Here is a 16,922-nt window from a genome sequence, read left to right as displayed (position 1 = left end):
AAATAGTGTGAGTGACTGTAGTTGTGCTGGGCAGCTGATAAAGTGAATCAGACGGCTCTTAGAATTTGACAAGCGGCGAATCTTCCGACAACTGAGGACTTTCCGTGACGATAGTGGTTTATATCAACTTTTGACCATGACTTGATCCTGAAGAGCCTTCACTGGACGAATCTGCCGTGAGATCGACCACCATCGGGTCGGACAAGCAGTGATTATTCGGACGTTGTTCCATCATTACTGGTTGAGACCTGGTTGCTGCTCCTTTAACGGCGCTAGCAGAGGTCGAGGCAGGAAGACAATCACTAGTGTGTTTTGGCCAACTGAAATGTCATACCGAAGGTTAGGTTTAAGGCAAATATGATTTTTTCGATAGACTCTCCTTTTATCAGAGACATAAGCGTGATCCGTAACTAAAGTGATATCGAACTTCGCAGTTTTATGTAGAGGTTTTCCTGATTGTCGATCTATGTTTTTTCTAAAGATTTTAACTCGATTAGGTTCATTCAAAAAAAGGTTTTTCAAATTACTTGTTTTGGTCAGCCGACGAGCTTGCTGTGCCAAAATTTCCGTTGATTATTAGAGATCACCGGGGTTGTAGGACTGGACACGTGATCATAGAAACGTAGAGTGTATCGTGTAAGACCAGTTTTCAGTGAGTGTGCAAGATATGAAAGCCGACTGGACAGCTCTTTGAGGACAAGTTTGGCGCTCTCCGGTGGAAGGTTTCTTTTACACTGAGACCACGTATTCGCTGCCGGCGCAAGATCCGCCAAAGCCTTATATGGCTCACAGTCCGCGACATTGCTGTCTAGAGAGAACATCAGTCAAAAGCGAGGAGTAAACCTAGGGCTAGCACTGCCTCTCGGGACCACCTGGGCGCTATCCTTGCTGAAGTCTTGACTGGCAATCTGATCCGGTGTGAGGACGTTACGCTCAAGTCCTTGGGCTGAAATAGCTTTTTTAACAAAACTACGACCAGCTTGAGACCAATTAAGATTCGGTTTTTCACCAAAATGTAGCTCGAAAGGCAATTTTTTATGCACTGCGTGCTTACCTTTGCGTGTATCTTCAACTATTTGTTGAATCGTTGATTTTAAGTTATCAAAGTTAGTATCAAATTTGGCAATACCCAATTTCGGCGTAATCGTTTGTGTTGAACGCTCAACCAGGCCACTGTCTCGGTGGTCTCGAACCCGGGATAGAATCTGATCAATGCCTCTACTGGAACAAAACTGTTTAACTATGTCATTTTTAAACCCAGATCCGTGATCAGTCCTGATAGATTGAGATATGTCATGAATACATATATGAGAACCAAGTAATTTCACGACTTTTTTCGCACCCTTAGTTTTGGCAGTAAGAACAGAAGGAAACTTCCAGAAGCGGTCAATAGCTACTAAGAAGAAGGTCTTATTGCCTGTATCATCTAAAACAGGGCCTGCAAAGTCTGGCTCAAGTTCTTGGTTGGGACCAGACAGATTAGGTAGAGATTGTGCCGTATTAATCGTTTTAGTAGGTTCAAGATTCTTCCCACACAACGTGCACTCGCGGCCATTCTCACATGTATCGAAAGTCTGTCGGTTAAGGAACGTCCACCAAATGTACCCAGAGGCCGGCATCCTTGCTTTATGCCAGTCGGTCATTTTAGGAAGTTTGACCTTGAGCTGAACGTTCAGTTTTGATTTTGAGGCAAATTCTCTTTTCAAAATTTCGAAATGAACATATCATGGTCAAGTTTCTCGCGAATATACGAGAAAAGGCAATCAGAAGATTCGAATTATAATCGCGTGAAAGTTGCTGAAAAAACTAGAAAAAAAATGCTATTCGTAAATTTACCAGAGTTACACGACGCGAGCAGAACTATCTTGTTCCCAATATGAAATCAAGAGCGCAGGAAGAGAGATAGATAAGAACAATCGACTGGACCAGAGTTAACCATGAGTGAAAAGGTGGACATCGGAAGATGCTCATTTGTCCAGATAGAAAAACATGTTCTTGAGTTCAAAGTTGTCTGTTGAAAACTTCTTGAGTAAGACTGAATTAAATTCAATCAGTTCTAGACATGCATTACGATTATTAGTTATACAAATCTAGTAGTAGTTTCGGTATGCGAGTACCCAATTTCAATTTTATGAGTGAGCTCAATGTGATTATGTTGAGTTAAGGAGATTTTTTAGGTTGATCCATCTGAAAAGAATCAAAGGTCCACTGTCCAATAAAAACTAAATGTATACTTAATTTTCCGACCCTGTTTTTCATGGCGTTCGCGTGTTTAGGTATTTCAAGACCTGACCATGGGGGCGTTCTTATTTCTGGAGTGGAGGTGTTTTTGAAGTAGCCCTTAAGCTGTTACACGGTTTGTAGTCTCATGTTGCAAGTAAGCCGAAATGGCCCCGACCGCATGAGGTGGAAAAACACAAGAGATAGTGTCCCTGACTCTTGAGCCAATGGTGATAGGGCCTATTTCTCTAAGCCTCACATGCGACTTAAGTAGACGACTGTTAGACCTCTGGACCCGTGTGGGAACGATGTAACCTGGCGAGGACAGCCTTGTTCAAAGGCTCCGCGATTGTTAGTTTGTTGTCCACAATCATGCAATCGTTGACTTCAGCAGCTTTGGTCCAGAAATTGGCCATGTTGACCCTAACTTGTTAAATAAAGTCAGGTCTTTGTTAATGATCGCACGTTTCATGCGAACCAGAAATCGATCCTCCCCGTTGAGTTAGGCCAGAAGATCTGCGTCGAAGAGGCCAGGTAATTCCACTTTGTCCGTCCTGGATTTGGACAGAATCGGCTTCCCTCCATTAACTACGAAGACTCCGATCTTGTTAGCTCTGTGTAGTTTCCCCGGTTTAGGTAGCTTCTAGAAACTGGGCATGCCCTTCTTCCCGACAGTTAATTTGTGCAGCGACAAATCGGGTTCTGGCGGCCCGTTCTCGTGTCCTGTCGTGTTGGCGGAACTGGTCAATTCTGGACACTCTTCCCATCTGGCGGGATTGTAGCGGATGACGAGGGCTTGGCCATGAGAAATTAAGCGAATTGAGTGAAAAATCTTCCACAAAAGTGAGTAAGTCAGTATGTTCGGCCGTTGAGTTTAGTATGGTAATAGAGTTAAAAGAGACGTTAGTAAGAGTTTTGTTGGGATCTTTTTCTGTATCTGGTAGTTGAATCATTATGCGAGGGTAGAGACTTGAAAGTTTGGATTTTTGACTAGAGAGCATAGAAGATTGATAGTGAAAGTTTCGCATTGATTCGGGTCGGAGACCCTGATTTTGAGTGAGGATTTCCGGAATATTTTTTAAATTAGCATAATGGTGTTTGATTGGTCGACACGGTCCGAGCATAACTCGACGCCCTCTATCGATGAGGAATTAGATCGGCGAATTTGCATAATGCGATATGATTGGTTAAACTGCTGAGTACTTTTGTCAACGCCATCTAACGGAGAATGACGCTGTATTGAGGAGATGTAACGATACCTCGTTGTAAATTCCACGCCCTATTTTGAAAGAGAACCGCGCTCAGACCTCTTTTGAAGGAAGCCAGTGCAACTAATTAAATTTACGGCCTTTTTGAAAGCCTAAAAATTTTTAATGACGAATAGTTCATCATATTGTGAAGGTTGGGGGCAGAAAACGTAGGGTAACGAGACAGGTCATCAACAGTACCTAAAGTAACCCCTGGAACATGAACAACTTCAAAATCGAAGGGTAATAACCTATCAGCCCACGTAGACAGAAAAGATTGATTTGATTTGTTATTATAATTTTCATTTAAGGCAGAGATTATGGCTTTACGATCGGTCAGTACTTGAAAGCAATTTTCTAGTAAGTATGTTCAAAAATGTTCACAAACCCAATCGATTGCCAACATTTCTAACTCGGTTGTACTATACTTCCCCTCCGCATTATATAGAAAACGCGAAGCAAAACCGATTAGTGCCCAGGTTCGATCTCCTGCTCAAGGCAAGCCCCTAATCCGTTATGACTAGCGTCACATTTCAATCTCGGTTTCTTAGAAAAATCATAATGAAAGAGGCTGGGATTTTTTGACGCCAGATAAGTGATGTTCTTAAAGGCACTTTCTTGCTTCTCTCCCCAAAGAAACGACTGCTTTTTACAAGACTTTAACGATTGCCGAAAGTGCACTGTAGAGTGTGTAAACCTGGGATAAACTGTTGTAGAAGATTCAAAGTTCCTATAGACGTTCCTGGCTGTTTTAAAGTTATAGGAGGCTTGATTGATTATATCGCTTCCAATTCGAAAATTTGGTAGAGTAACCTTCCTCATTGAATTCATAACCCAACCAAGTTAACTGGTTATCCGAGAGTTCACACTGACTCAAATTTAGAGCCCAGCCTTCCGCGTCAAGTCTCTTCATTACCACCTCTAAAGCGTGTTATGATCCTGAACATCTCCTTTCGTGACTACCAAAACATCGTCAAGATAACAAATGACACCATCTATGCCCTGTAAGGTTTAATCCATTGCCTTCTGGAACTCAGTTGGCATGTCGGTTAAGCCGTAAAATCCAGTTTTAAATCTGTACGTCCCATTTGCCTCGCGGGTTGAGAATTCTTGAAAAAAAAAATTGTTATCTAGTTTGAGTTATGCATCTGAATTTACAGATTTGAATTTAATAATTGAATCAGCATAATTGAACAAACAATCTTGCGCACAGAAGATCTTTTTTGTACAGTGCTTTCATTACAGTGCATTCGTTACAGTGCATACAAAAATCATGTCCTTTCCGATCAAAGAATGACATAATTACACTAGATTTGTTAAATAAACCTTGTACTTGGGTCATTAAAAAAGAACAACATAAAGAACTCAGAACTTAGCTTAAGTTTTTTTCCATCCAATACTTTTTTTGCGCAAAACCGCAATTTCTTACTGTGAGAAAAACTTTTTTTTCATATAGTGGTAAAAATTCAGAAAGCCGTTGCAGATTTAGACGAGGAGGTAGCGGAAGCTTCCTCTCAGGTTTCCAACCCCTGACCAATGAAAGGTACTCACTTTGGTTCTGTTTTCGGATACCTTTTTTCGGCTGACCGACTCTAAATTTGTTTTGAAAGTATTTTGGGGTCGACATACATTATTTTGTGGGGTGAGCTGGACCCTAAAAAATACCTAAAAATGTCCTTTTTGTCAAGTTTTTTCACTTTCGAATACAAAAAACTTTTCAAAAATTGTCAAATAATGACGATTTAACGATTTGATATCGAAAACACAAAAAATTTAAAAAAAGTTTAGGACTGAAAATCAAACTGTATTTCTTACATTAGATTCGAAGAAGCTAAGTCAGACCTATGTTAGATAAAATGAATGGTTACAATTCAAATCATTATTAAGCAAATTTTCTAATTTTCGTTTAGTTCACTCCAGAAAGACGAGATCGCCGGAGCACAACTTTTCAAAGAGTTCCTGCAATGTCAGTTTACGATCTACTCAAAAGATTGTTTAAGTGAAATTGTTCCAATGTTTGGAAAAATTTCCGAGGCTCTGATATCGTTTTCGAATTTGCACGTTTCCCAATCAGTAAAATCGAAAGATATGGAAAGAAAAATCAAATTAATTGTTGAAGAGTGCCAAAAAATTAGCGTGGATACACATAATGCCGCTATAAAGGAGATGAATGATGAAGCAGAAAATTTTTTTCAAAAAGACAGAAATAGAAAGGCTACCCAAACGGAAGAAACAGGGTCAAAAGAAACAGCCAAGTCTGCCCATATCATGCTTGCGAAACCTCATTTTGGGCGACCCTACTTAAATAGTAGTCGAGAATCAACTCAAGAACGAAATTCTATCAATAAATCAAAGAAAAACCAATTAACTGGCTTAACTGATGAGGAAGAAAAGTGTTTAATTCTTGAAAAAAACGAAGTTTATGGAAATTTCATTGAAAACCTGAATAAGTGCTTGAAATTTGTAAACAAGCTCACCGCCCTATTCGAAGAATTGAAAGACCCTAAGAAAGCAAGAAACTTCGAAACTGATCAGTTCGCGGAAGTAAAAAGAAAAGTCGGTAATTTGGGCCGCTTCCTCAGAGACTTCCACAAAAAGAATAAGCAGCTTCCTCAGTCTCAAGCAACGAGCAGCTCCGGAGGAGCCAGGTTAGAGTTTCTTATACGCATTTGATTGATTTGCATTAGACTATCCTAGTCATATGCGTGCTGTTTGAAAAAACTGTTTGTCATTTCCTTCAAAGTTTTTCACTGAAAAATAATTTTTGCCGAATTTTTGTTTGAAAACGTTGCGTTGATTTAACAAAAATCATATTTTTGGATGAACAATAAATATTCCAATGTATATCACCTCAACTGGTCTTCAATTTGGCTGATCAAATTCAATTATAACAAGTAAACGACGTACAAATGTGAAACAGATAATTTCTTAAAGCTTTATCAAGATAACTATTAAAACGATTTTAATTGATTATCTTCGATATTTGGTGGCATTCATATCCTGCGGCTTTTGCTATTATTTAATTGGTACATGTAATTCATAATTTAACGACATTGATAAATTGAGAAAAATATATTGTGCAATTTTCAAATAAGTTTTGTTTCACTTAGCTGTTTAAAAACATTATTATTACAGTACCCGCACTGACAGAAACGGCTTTCGGTCGATTTAAATTGAGTTTAAATTGATTTTAAATCGATCCAAATCGATTAACCATGTACATTTTACGAATCTAAATGGATTTTAAATCAATTTAAATCGATCTTTATGAAAATTTAAATCGATTTAAGCGTCTAAAAAACCGATTCAAATCGATTTCGATGGGTTTTCCGACTCACTAAAATCCATCCGAATCTCACTTAAATCCATCATAATCTCACTTAAATCCATTTTAAATGGATTGAAATCGATCTTTTTGAAAATTTCAAATTGATTCAAGTGTCTAAAAAATCGACTTAAATCGATTTCGATGGATTTTCCGAAACACTAAAATCAATTTTTTTGCTAACACGGCGAAAAAAACATACCCTTTAAAAAACTCCTGGAATTTTTTATTCTCGATTTTTTAAACTAAAGCACTTTTGCCAGATGCTATAGAATTCATTAAAACCACATCCACATAAATCAGGTTTTAAACTCAAAACTTTGCAATAAAATCATAGAAAACCATTGTAAATCAGATTATGGGCAAACTTTTGTGATACAAACGAGAATAGGGTCAGGTAAATTAAATTGTGATCTCAATAATATGTAACAAAATAATAGAAAAACATGGAAGTAAATCAGATTTTAAGCAACAACTTATGAAACGAATCATGAAAAGGGTAAATATAGATCAGTTTTTGAACTCAAAATATGCAAGAAAACCATAGAACTTTATCGATTTTTTGGTCTTTTTATTTGGTTTTTTCATGCTACAATACGCTATGGATGATAAATGAAACTGATAGGCAAGAAGTAAATGCAATAAAAATTTGAAACTGATAAAACTCGAATGAAAAAAATTGATTTAAATCGATTTAAATCCGTTTTAATCCCCTTAAAAATGAAAACAAATTCAGACTGGGAAAACGCATTTAAATTGATATAAAATCGATTTGGATCAATTTTTTTATCTGGGATTTAGGATCCAAATCAATCTTCTTCTTTTTTATTTAGTCTTCGTAATTTCTTTATACTAAAACTGATCTAAATTTAATCAACGTACTTTTTTGATACTCAAATTGATCTAAATTTAACCAACGTACTTGTTCATACTAAAATCGATCATAATCCATTTTTTTCAGTGCGGATATCTTTGTGTCGCACACACTCGAAATTGTATTGGCAGAAGTTTTGTTAAAAGTGGACTATAACTGATTGTAATCAATTCGCAATAACGGTTGAGAATCAAGCTCAAAAACTGACGAATCATCTTCTCATTTGATTTCCATAAACTTGATGTTGTTTAAATGGCCTTTTCCAGCGTTTAAAAGTATTTGCTTGAGTTCTTTTAAAAACTTACCAATATTTTGTTTGTGTCTATTAAAGCAGTGGCGTACCCGACAAGAGTAAATTCGAAAATAGAAACGAAATTGAACAGTTCGCCGACAATCTAAGCCATGCTTCTGAAACACTTCACGTTTTCAGGTGAGTTGAACATGATTCATAAAAAGAATTGCTTTTAGTTTAGTTGCACCGTATTGATGTAACAGCTTCAAGAGCTAAATTGGACAATGGTCAATTTACAATTTATTCAAAATCTTTCCTTTTTAGTGAAAAAACGGAAAAGCTAATGAATGAGTTCACTGTGTCTGCCGAAGATCATGAATCCAAGTTTTATCAACTAGCTTTGGAGCGAACGCCGGATCAATTGAAAACCTACTCAAATAAAATTTTGCCAAAAGCTAAGGAAGTTTTTGAAAAAATTTCCACGGCTATGAACAAATCTGTGGCCTTGACCTATTATCAGTATGAAGCTGCTATTTTGCACGACTCTCTTACAACTAATCAGGGGAATTTTGAAGAAGTACTGAGATTGTGGGAAGACTTAAAACCAGAACTTGACAAAGTAGTTGATGAGATGAATCCAAGCGCCAAAAACACATTTGTTGGAGACACTGTCCCGAAAGATTACACCAATGATAAAGCTTCCCAACAACTCATGTCACCAGTTAGAGCCTTGAATCATTTGATAGATAGCACACTGCCATCAAACCAAACAAAAAAAATTAGGTATATTTCCTCAAAGAAAAAGAAAATGTTCGTTGACAATGAATTAACTCCTGCATTCGAAAATTTTATCAGAAGTCTTTACCTGGAAAGTTTGCATACCTTGAAAAAAAACTTAGACGCTCATATCCATTGCGAGGAAGAATATGCCATGTTTCTGCACTTGGAAGAAATGAAGAAAAGTGCCAAAAAGATAAGCGAAGTCTGCAAAGAGTTCGCCACTAGGTCAAAGCGCCATCTAGCATTGTGTTCTTCTGATATTTGTACTGACAGGTAAAGATTTTTCTTTAGTTAAAGCTGGCCGACATTTTTGATTTAATTTTGAAATCTTTGTTCTTGCCGCTAACAACTTTTTTCTTAAGTTTCTTAATGTTTCTTACACGCTTGAAATAAAATGAAACAAAACAGCCATTCAAATATTTTCTTCGCACATTTTCTTGCTACCAAACAGCATAATCTTGGCGTATTGTTTGGTTTTCGAATTGTTCTGGGAGGACAACAGAACAATAAAAAAAACGATTCTTGACCTTTTGACATTTTTCAGTATGTATAAAATTGAAAGAACTTTTCAGGGAAAACTGAATGGTCGGATTTTTGCTTGCCTGTTGATACCTTTCAGCTAAATTGCCAGATCGGAAAACATTCTCAAACCTCTTTTTAAGGCCAGATTTTGGTTAAAATTTGAGGGTTTTTTGTCTTACAAAAATCGAGTTTTGAGCGTAGATTTTAGTATTGAATAATTACATGAACTTTACGCAATCCTTGAGAAAAATTTCTGTCGGTTTTTAATGTTTTCAAATGCAAGCTAAAAATAACTAGAAATTTCATTATGGTTGGAAGAATGTAAACGTTCTTTGTTGAGCGATTAAAATTGCGATTGAGAAATAAATATGATGTCTAAGATCTGACTGGACAATTTCTCCGCTACTTTGATCATATCTCAGCATCTATATCTTATGCAATTTAGCGCTGAAGAAGCAAATATTCTTGAAAGTCGATAGCCAAACTTGTAATGATAACAATTCCATAAGCCCTGACAACATTTCTTCAGCCAGCCTCTAAAAAAATTACACATGAGCTGCTCAAGTTTTTCCCTGAATTAAAAGTTTCAGGTTTATTGGGTTTACGTCTAACCACTCCGACCTTGACTCCGTTAATTTTCCGTAGGTTTTTAATAATTTCTACAATCATGAAAAAAGTGCGGTAACCAGCACGCAAAACATTCATCTCATTTAAGAATGTGAGAAATCATTTTAACCAGGCAGAAAATTGATATTTTTTGTTGAATTCATATATTGAAAAAATGAATGGTTTTGCGCATTAGGTTGCTTTTTTAAATTTCATCCTAGACGTATAAGTTAGTTTCAGAAAAAAAACAGCATGATTTTTGCAAAATGTTTTCAAAACGTTGCATCTTTTTGTTCTTTTTGAGCAAAAATAATTTGAGTGCGAATAAATAAATATGTAGGAGAACATGAGTATAATAAAAAAATAGCCCTGATTAAATACTTTCGAAGCTTGGCAAGTAAACTAATTAATTGTACAAAAATTAGTACGAGATTGAAGGTTCTAATCAAACACAGTTTGTTGTAATCGATGAATTGAACTGCAAAAAACCAATATGAAAAAACATGAAGATCATTTTTTGAACAAACACTAGGAAAAACAGAGATTAGGATATCATTTTTTACTCAAATGTTTCATTAAAAAGTTTGGTCATTGAAGTTAGATTACAATTCAAGTAATTTTATTGATATATTGGATTCAATTGTGAATTCCATAACTTTTGGTAAATCAAGAGAAAAATGTTTCTCGGCTTTCAATGTTTTCAATACCCATGCAGATAATTATAAACTGAAATTTCATTAAGTTTGAAGTTCTCATTATGAAGTCTCATTATGGTTGTTAAAAAAACTCTGAGTGAGATAATTTGCAATTAGCATTGACTTAAATTACTGTTCATAAGTCTGATTTTTAAGCTGCTTGTTCTGAGAAGACGACCTTGCCATTAACATGTTATATTCTGCAATTTAGTTCGGTAACACCAAACAAAATCGAGGGCGATGAGCAAGTTTGTCATGACAGCAGTTCCGTACGCCACCCTCAAGAAAATCCGCAAAGTAGCAGGTTAGTTTTTTCCTTAAGTTAAAGTTTACAGATATTTTGGGTTGACTTATGAATTCTATCAGCTTTTTGCGAACACAAAAATTTTCCCTTAGAGTTCCCTTAGAAAACTATGACCAAAGATTTAAAGCGCGGTAAGATCTTGGTCGATAAAAAATTCATAGCTTATTCAAGATTATTCTAAAAAATTCAAGATTATTTGAAAAATGCCCATTTTTTATTGCACTTAGTGTCTTGGAACGATGCCAAAAACGATACCAAAAATTAAGAAGTACATTCGAAGAGCCGGAAATTGTTCTGAATAAAAACTTCATAAGCTTGGTAATTAAACTAATGATTTGTTCTAGCTTCAATTTTTTTTTCATGCTTTTGCTCATAAAACAGGGGGTTAAGAAAAAGCAAGGATTACAATGGAAAATGTGAAATTGAACAAAATATCGACAATCTGAGTCAAGCTCTTGAATATTTACAAACTCGCAGGAGAAGTACATTTTGATGCAATAAAACTATTCAAACTTTTCAGAAAAATTAAAAATTGTAGTCTTGATAAGCGCATTTCTAACGCGACTATCGCAAGCGTTGTTTTGAGGTAAGATCACACTAATTAAGCTGGTAACCACGCAAAGCTAACCATATCCGATGCAAAGGTAAAACTTTACAGAACGAGCACGCAGTCTGTCGCAAAGCTACTCAAATGAAATTCTGCCGGACGTTTTTCCGAAAGATTTAAATGGAGTCTTCAGATTTTTTATCGCTTTACTCAACTTTGTGGTGGTAATTATTTTGTTCCTCTGATAAAAATTTAAAACACAGTTGACAATGAGCTTATAATGCGCAACAAAGTAATAGTTATGATGAATTTAAGCGTTGAAAAATCTTTCTTCGCTGAAACGACTGGCTCGTAAACAACGATGAATGAGGTTATCAAAATTTCCGTTTCCAAAAGAAACACGACATAAATCAAACGGGATAGGGCAGTTGTAAATTAGTCAGTTATAGGGCATTTATAAATTCATAAAAAACCAAAAAATATGAAATGGTCAAAAAGCAGCAAATAATGCATATTAGCACAAATTATTAAGAGTGCTAATTTGCACTATAAAATCACGGATATTGCGGCTAATGAAATTTTTTGGCATGCCGGTTATTAAAAACTTCAATTCGACAAAGTTTAGGTCAGACATCAAAAGAAAAATAGACTTTAAGATATCTTTTGCTCTCTTTAAGCAATTCATAAAAAAAATTGGGGTTGAAAATTAGACCAAATATCAAGGTATTTCTCGTCAGTGATAAAAAAATTGGTGCTTGTAGATTCAATGGATTCATTTCTGATTTCCGTGATCTTGTCAAAAAATGAGAAAAAGTTTTCTGGGATTTTTAATGTTTTCAGTACGAATTAAGAAAAGATGCAAAAAGAAAGGCAAAGATTTAAAAAAGGATTGTTGAAAGGATGTAAAAAAACGCTTTTTTGAGCGAGACAAGTGCAACTGGATAAGACTAAAGTTTGTGTTCCAAAGTCTGAGATTCAGGCTACGTGTTCCACCTTCGTTTTAATTACTTGATGTTTTTTATTTTAGCTCTAAGCAACCAAACAAAAATGCGGACGATGGGAAAACATGTCTTGAGACGTTTCGAGATGCTTTACTACAAGCACCCAAAGATTTCAAAAAAATCAGGTGATTTCGACAAATGTCTAGACCGGTCTTCTATTTTGTGTGTACCAATAGTAATTAAAAATTGGTTGATTACACTTGCAAGAGGAAGTGTCTTATCATCGGAAGCTAGACATTTTTCCCCGTCAAAAACTTTTCGTACACAAATCTGGAGTTCCAAGGTTGCTTTATCCAAAATGGAACTTATGCAACATCGACAATTTTTATCATTTGGCGCAGAGTTAACGCGGCTTCCTTTGTAGCGAGGAGTATGTAAAAGTGGCTAGAAAATTACATATTTTTAACCATCCTCCACCACCGAAGTCGATGTGGCCTAACATTACACAATTTTAACCCCTCAAGTGAAAAAAATTCTTACGTCGTTTTCGGCCACTCATGTTTTGTAGGGTTTTAAGGAGTGGTATCTTGCGACTGCTCTCAGAATTTTGGAGGTATTGAAGTTTCGTTTCGCTGTATAATTTGAAGTATAATTTCCGCCGCGCTTAATGTGTGACTATTTCCTAGTCTGTACTTTATGATTTTTAAGCAGTTAAAACTGAGCTCTGGTCTTATTTTCCAAGAAAATAATATGTAATAAGAACCAGTGCAACGGAGCTACTTTTTTGATGCTTATTGTTCCACAGAAAAATTTTTTGTAAGAAATGAAAAAGCTTAGCAACATCGTAAATGAACACAAATTAAAAAAATTTTAAATAAAAAAAACTCAAATCTAAAAGGAATGATGTAATCGAAATGTAATAAAGACACGGAAAGAAGAGAAGGTGAAAAAATAATATGTGCAAAGTTGTTGGAAAGGAAGAATTGGAGCGCATGTATCTGATCACACCTGCAATCATGCGCTCAAAGAGCTCCAGCAGCTGGACACAGCGTTCACTAATCCCGCCATCGAAAGAAAGTACACGCCTCACTTCGTCATCGAGTCATCACAACTCGCTCTGTATTTTCAAATTTTCACCAGTCCCGCCAAGCAAACCCGCAAGCGTTACATCCTTCACAACCGATGCTTCAGAAGGAGTTTGATGTCCAGCTTAGACCGGGCCATAATCAAATGTGTCCTCACACCACACGAAATCCTTCCTACCAACTCCACAGATTCTAAATGCTCAACAGGAAAATTCAGACTGAAACAAAACGTTAAATTACATTTATAAAAAAAATCTGAACTTTTTTTAAAAAAAAGTTAGATTTAGTTTCAGGGGTTGCCGATACTCATGGGTTGTCGAAAAAACCGACCAACTCAAAATCAAAAACAAAAATTAGAAGAACGAATTGGGCAAATTGAGTTTCATGAGAACTTGGCACATTGACGATATTAAAAGTGAGAATTTATCGTTCAACGTTTTTTCTACTGGTGTCTGATCAAAAAACAAACATAATCAGAATTGACATTTAAATTTCAATTAGGAGTTGGGAAGAAATTGCAATCAAAGAACATGGTCAATTTTGCGTCGATTTTTTTCTTTGAATGAGCTTTTACAATTAACGTGATGTTTTTATGCAAAACAGAAATGTCATAAAGCGACTGATTTGACTATTGCTATTCATGATAATATATTTCTTTGTCGTTCTACTTCGGCAATACATTGATTGGAAAATGAGTGGGGCAAAAAATCAGACTTTGTTTCACCAAGTTTTCAGAACATCAAAATCTTCTGGTTTTTTATTGAATATATATCGTCGAGATGGAAACATCAGCAAGTGGTATCTACATGGTTAACTTTACTTCGACTGGCATCTTTACAAAAACTAGATAAAATAAATTTGACTCCTAACAAAGACCTATCCGGAAAATACTGATTGTCGAATCTCTTTTCTAGCTGCAAGTGTTTAGTTTTTTTTTCAAAGACGAATAATTCAAATTATGAACTCGAACTTATCCATCTAGATGTCTTATTGGCATAGACGATTCTTCATTTTAAGAAAATTACGACTGCATGCAATTTTAGATGACGCCGCAGGAGTGGTTCACGAAGTTTATAAAATTGTTCTCACCTAGTGTTAAATCATGCCTTGGAAGTGTAAAAACAGCCTGACTTGCCATTTGAGTGGTTTAACATCCTGTTTATTTGTCAACATAATGAGAAAAGAACTCCATCATTTTTAAAGCGTTGAGTGAACGATCATCCGTGCTAAATTTTGGAAGGCTTTTAATTTAAAAATTATTTTGTAGTTAAAGATTTACTCATTACAATTTCTGACTATTGCGACTCTATAAAGCTTTTAACTAAGTTTTTAAGTTTTTTTCAAGTAATTTCTAAAACCTGAACAAAAAGCCTTTCACTGGTTGACAAAATATTTGCCCGGAATTAACTACAGTCAGATTACTCTATTTTCTATTTTGCGAATTATTAACGCCAAAGGGAAAGAGAAGACTGAACTTTTTGCAAAAACCTATATTAAAAATTTGAGAGTTTTGATGAATTGGGCTGGCCGAGAATTGAAAATTTATTTTTCACAAAAACTTTCATTTTGCAAAAAACATTCACATCATTACAATTCTAGGAACTACTGCGCCCTGAAACAACGCAAGGTCTTTTAGGATTAGCTGAAAAAAGAGTAGTAACGAGAGACAAGCAAAATTGGAGACGCTCATGTTTCCAAATTTAAGGTTTAGTGCTTGTATGACTCCGAGAGTGACATAGAAGACGTAGATTTAAAATATTGGCCAGCCAACGTGAAGTTAATCTTCCCAGGCTAGTATTAGTGCCCAGATGTCATCACGGAAAACAGCGATGACCTATGTGAAGAAGTTCAGAATTTGTATTCGATGCAAAAAATGAAAATACCACAGCCAGTTATGTAGTTGAAATGGGTGACGTTGTTAATGAAAAAAAGTTAATGGTTATACTCGATGCGAGATTTTTTTTTGTTCATCAGCGGGAAAAACATTTCATTTTTATGACATCAACATTTTATTTTTCTATCTTCTCAAGAAACAGCTGCTGTAGATAAAAAGTCGGAGCTAGAAAGAGAAAGAGAGAGAGAGAGAGAGAGAGAGAGAGAGTGAAACCAAATCAAAAATCTGAAAAATCCTGAAAAAGCAGTTGATGAATCTGATGCGAATATAGTTGCAGGTTTTGTATTTTGTACCAAACAAAAGGTAGCACCGAACAAAAATCTTTCAATTTAATGTACTGTCTAGATTAGAGTTGGTTTGTATGTCTCAAATGAATATAATTTTAATAAGTTTGTTTGGTGTGTCCATGTACTTTCTTGGAGACAACTAAGCTGTAAATAAACGTCAGTTTGGTTTTCAAATTGTCTTGTTTGGTTGAGTTTGTGCTACTTAATCTAAAGATACGAATAAAACTATTGATACTTCGACAAGAGGCAGTTTATGGCAGTCACAGGAGCTTCGGAATCTGAAAAAAAAACCTGGAGTTGATTTTCATACTATTGATAGAAAAAATCTTTCAACCCAGATTTGACCGAGCGATATTTTTGACAAAGATATAAAACTTACAATTCAGGAAAAATTAATTGGTCTCAAATTTCAAAAAGCGTTTGTAAAGTTTGATTGATTTCATCATTTGAGAATAATTGAAAACTTTCTGCTAGTGTTCGATGACTCATGCGAAGAAATATACAATGATAAAGAACTCTCATTGGCAAGAAGACACAAGTGGTTAGATGTTAAATGTGTTAAACAAAATATTTTTCCAACAAAGCCGATGGTCACGAAATGTTAACTTAAACACATCTCACATCTTTTCTTTCGAATCACCGACTTAGTTAGTAATTTTCACCAACTTGATTTTCTCGGAAGGCAGCTGAATGTACCTAATATTTTACGAAACGCGTTTGAACTGGCTTTAAAGGACAGCTTTGGAAGTCTAGTAAAATATTTAGACCGCCTCATATCAGACTGTCTTAGATACTGTTCAATAATGAAACCAACTGGATAGCCAACAATAAATTTACCAAAAAGCAGAAGTGACACCCATTTGAAATGAAGGCGAAAAAAGTATATATTCTGCCAGCAAATTGTACAGTTGAACCCAACTTATCTTATTGTCTTAAATATTCAAATCATATCTGTTGTTTTTGAATAACCGCTAAATGTATAACGGTAATGTGCCTGTCATCATCCCAAATTAAAATCATTTTAAAAAAGCATACAAAAAATGCCCGGAAGTATATACGTTCGCCCGGAAAAATATACCGACGGAAAAAAGCTTGATTCTAAAACGACTGTCTAGCTTCTAAACAGAGCTTCCCATGCTTTCAATCAAAACAAAGCCAGTCCAATGAATGGTCCATTTTCATCGAATCGACAAAGCCATTCCTTTTTAAGGCTTTCGGCCAGACCGCTCAAAAGAAAATTAGTTGTATGCAAAAAAAGTGAGCCCATGACCGGGTCTTAGTATCCCCAGACCACGAGGTCACTCCCAAAAACAGGGCTACTATTTATTATCATATGACTATTGTTTCCTGAAAATGAACTTAA

General features: G+C 35.7%; 1 protein-coding gene across 1 annotated transcript in view; it reads left to right on the top strand.

The window, feature by feature from the left end:
- LOC134854976 (uncharacterized) overlaps window positions 1-16,922 on the top strand; it is a 47,124-nt gene that overhangs the window by 23,550 nt on the left and 6,652 nt on the right. The window contains exons 2-6 of the mRNA XM_063871356.1: window positions 5,378-6,115; window positions 7,998-8,096; window positions 8,223-8,951; window positions 10,713-10,805; window positions 12,380-12,478. Coding sequence (XP_063727426.1) covers window positions 5,378-6,115; window positions 7,998-8,096; window positions 8,223-8,951; window positions 10,713-10,805; window positions 12,380-12,478 — 1,758 coding nt within the window. The remainder of the gene's footprint in view (window positions 1-5,377; window positions 6,116-7,997; window positions 8,097-8,222; window positions 8,952-10,712; window positions 10,806-12,379; window positions 12,479-16,922) is intronic.

The sequence above is a fragment of the Symsagittifera roscoffensis genome, chromosome 10 (genome assembly GCF_963678635.1).
Source record: "Symsagittifera roscoffensis chromosome 10, txSymRosc1.1, whole genome shotgun sequence".
Classification (NCBI taxonomy): domain Eukaryota; kingdom Metazoa; phylum Xenacoelomorpha; order Acoela; family Convolutidae; genus Symsagittifera; species Symsagittifera roscoffensis.
Note: the sequence above shows the minus strand (reverse complement) of the source record. Positions and strands in the feature narration are given on the sequence as shown.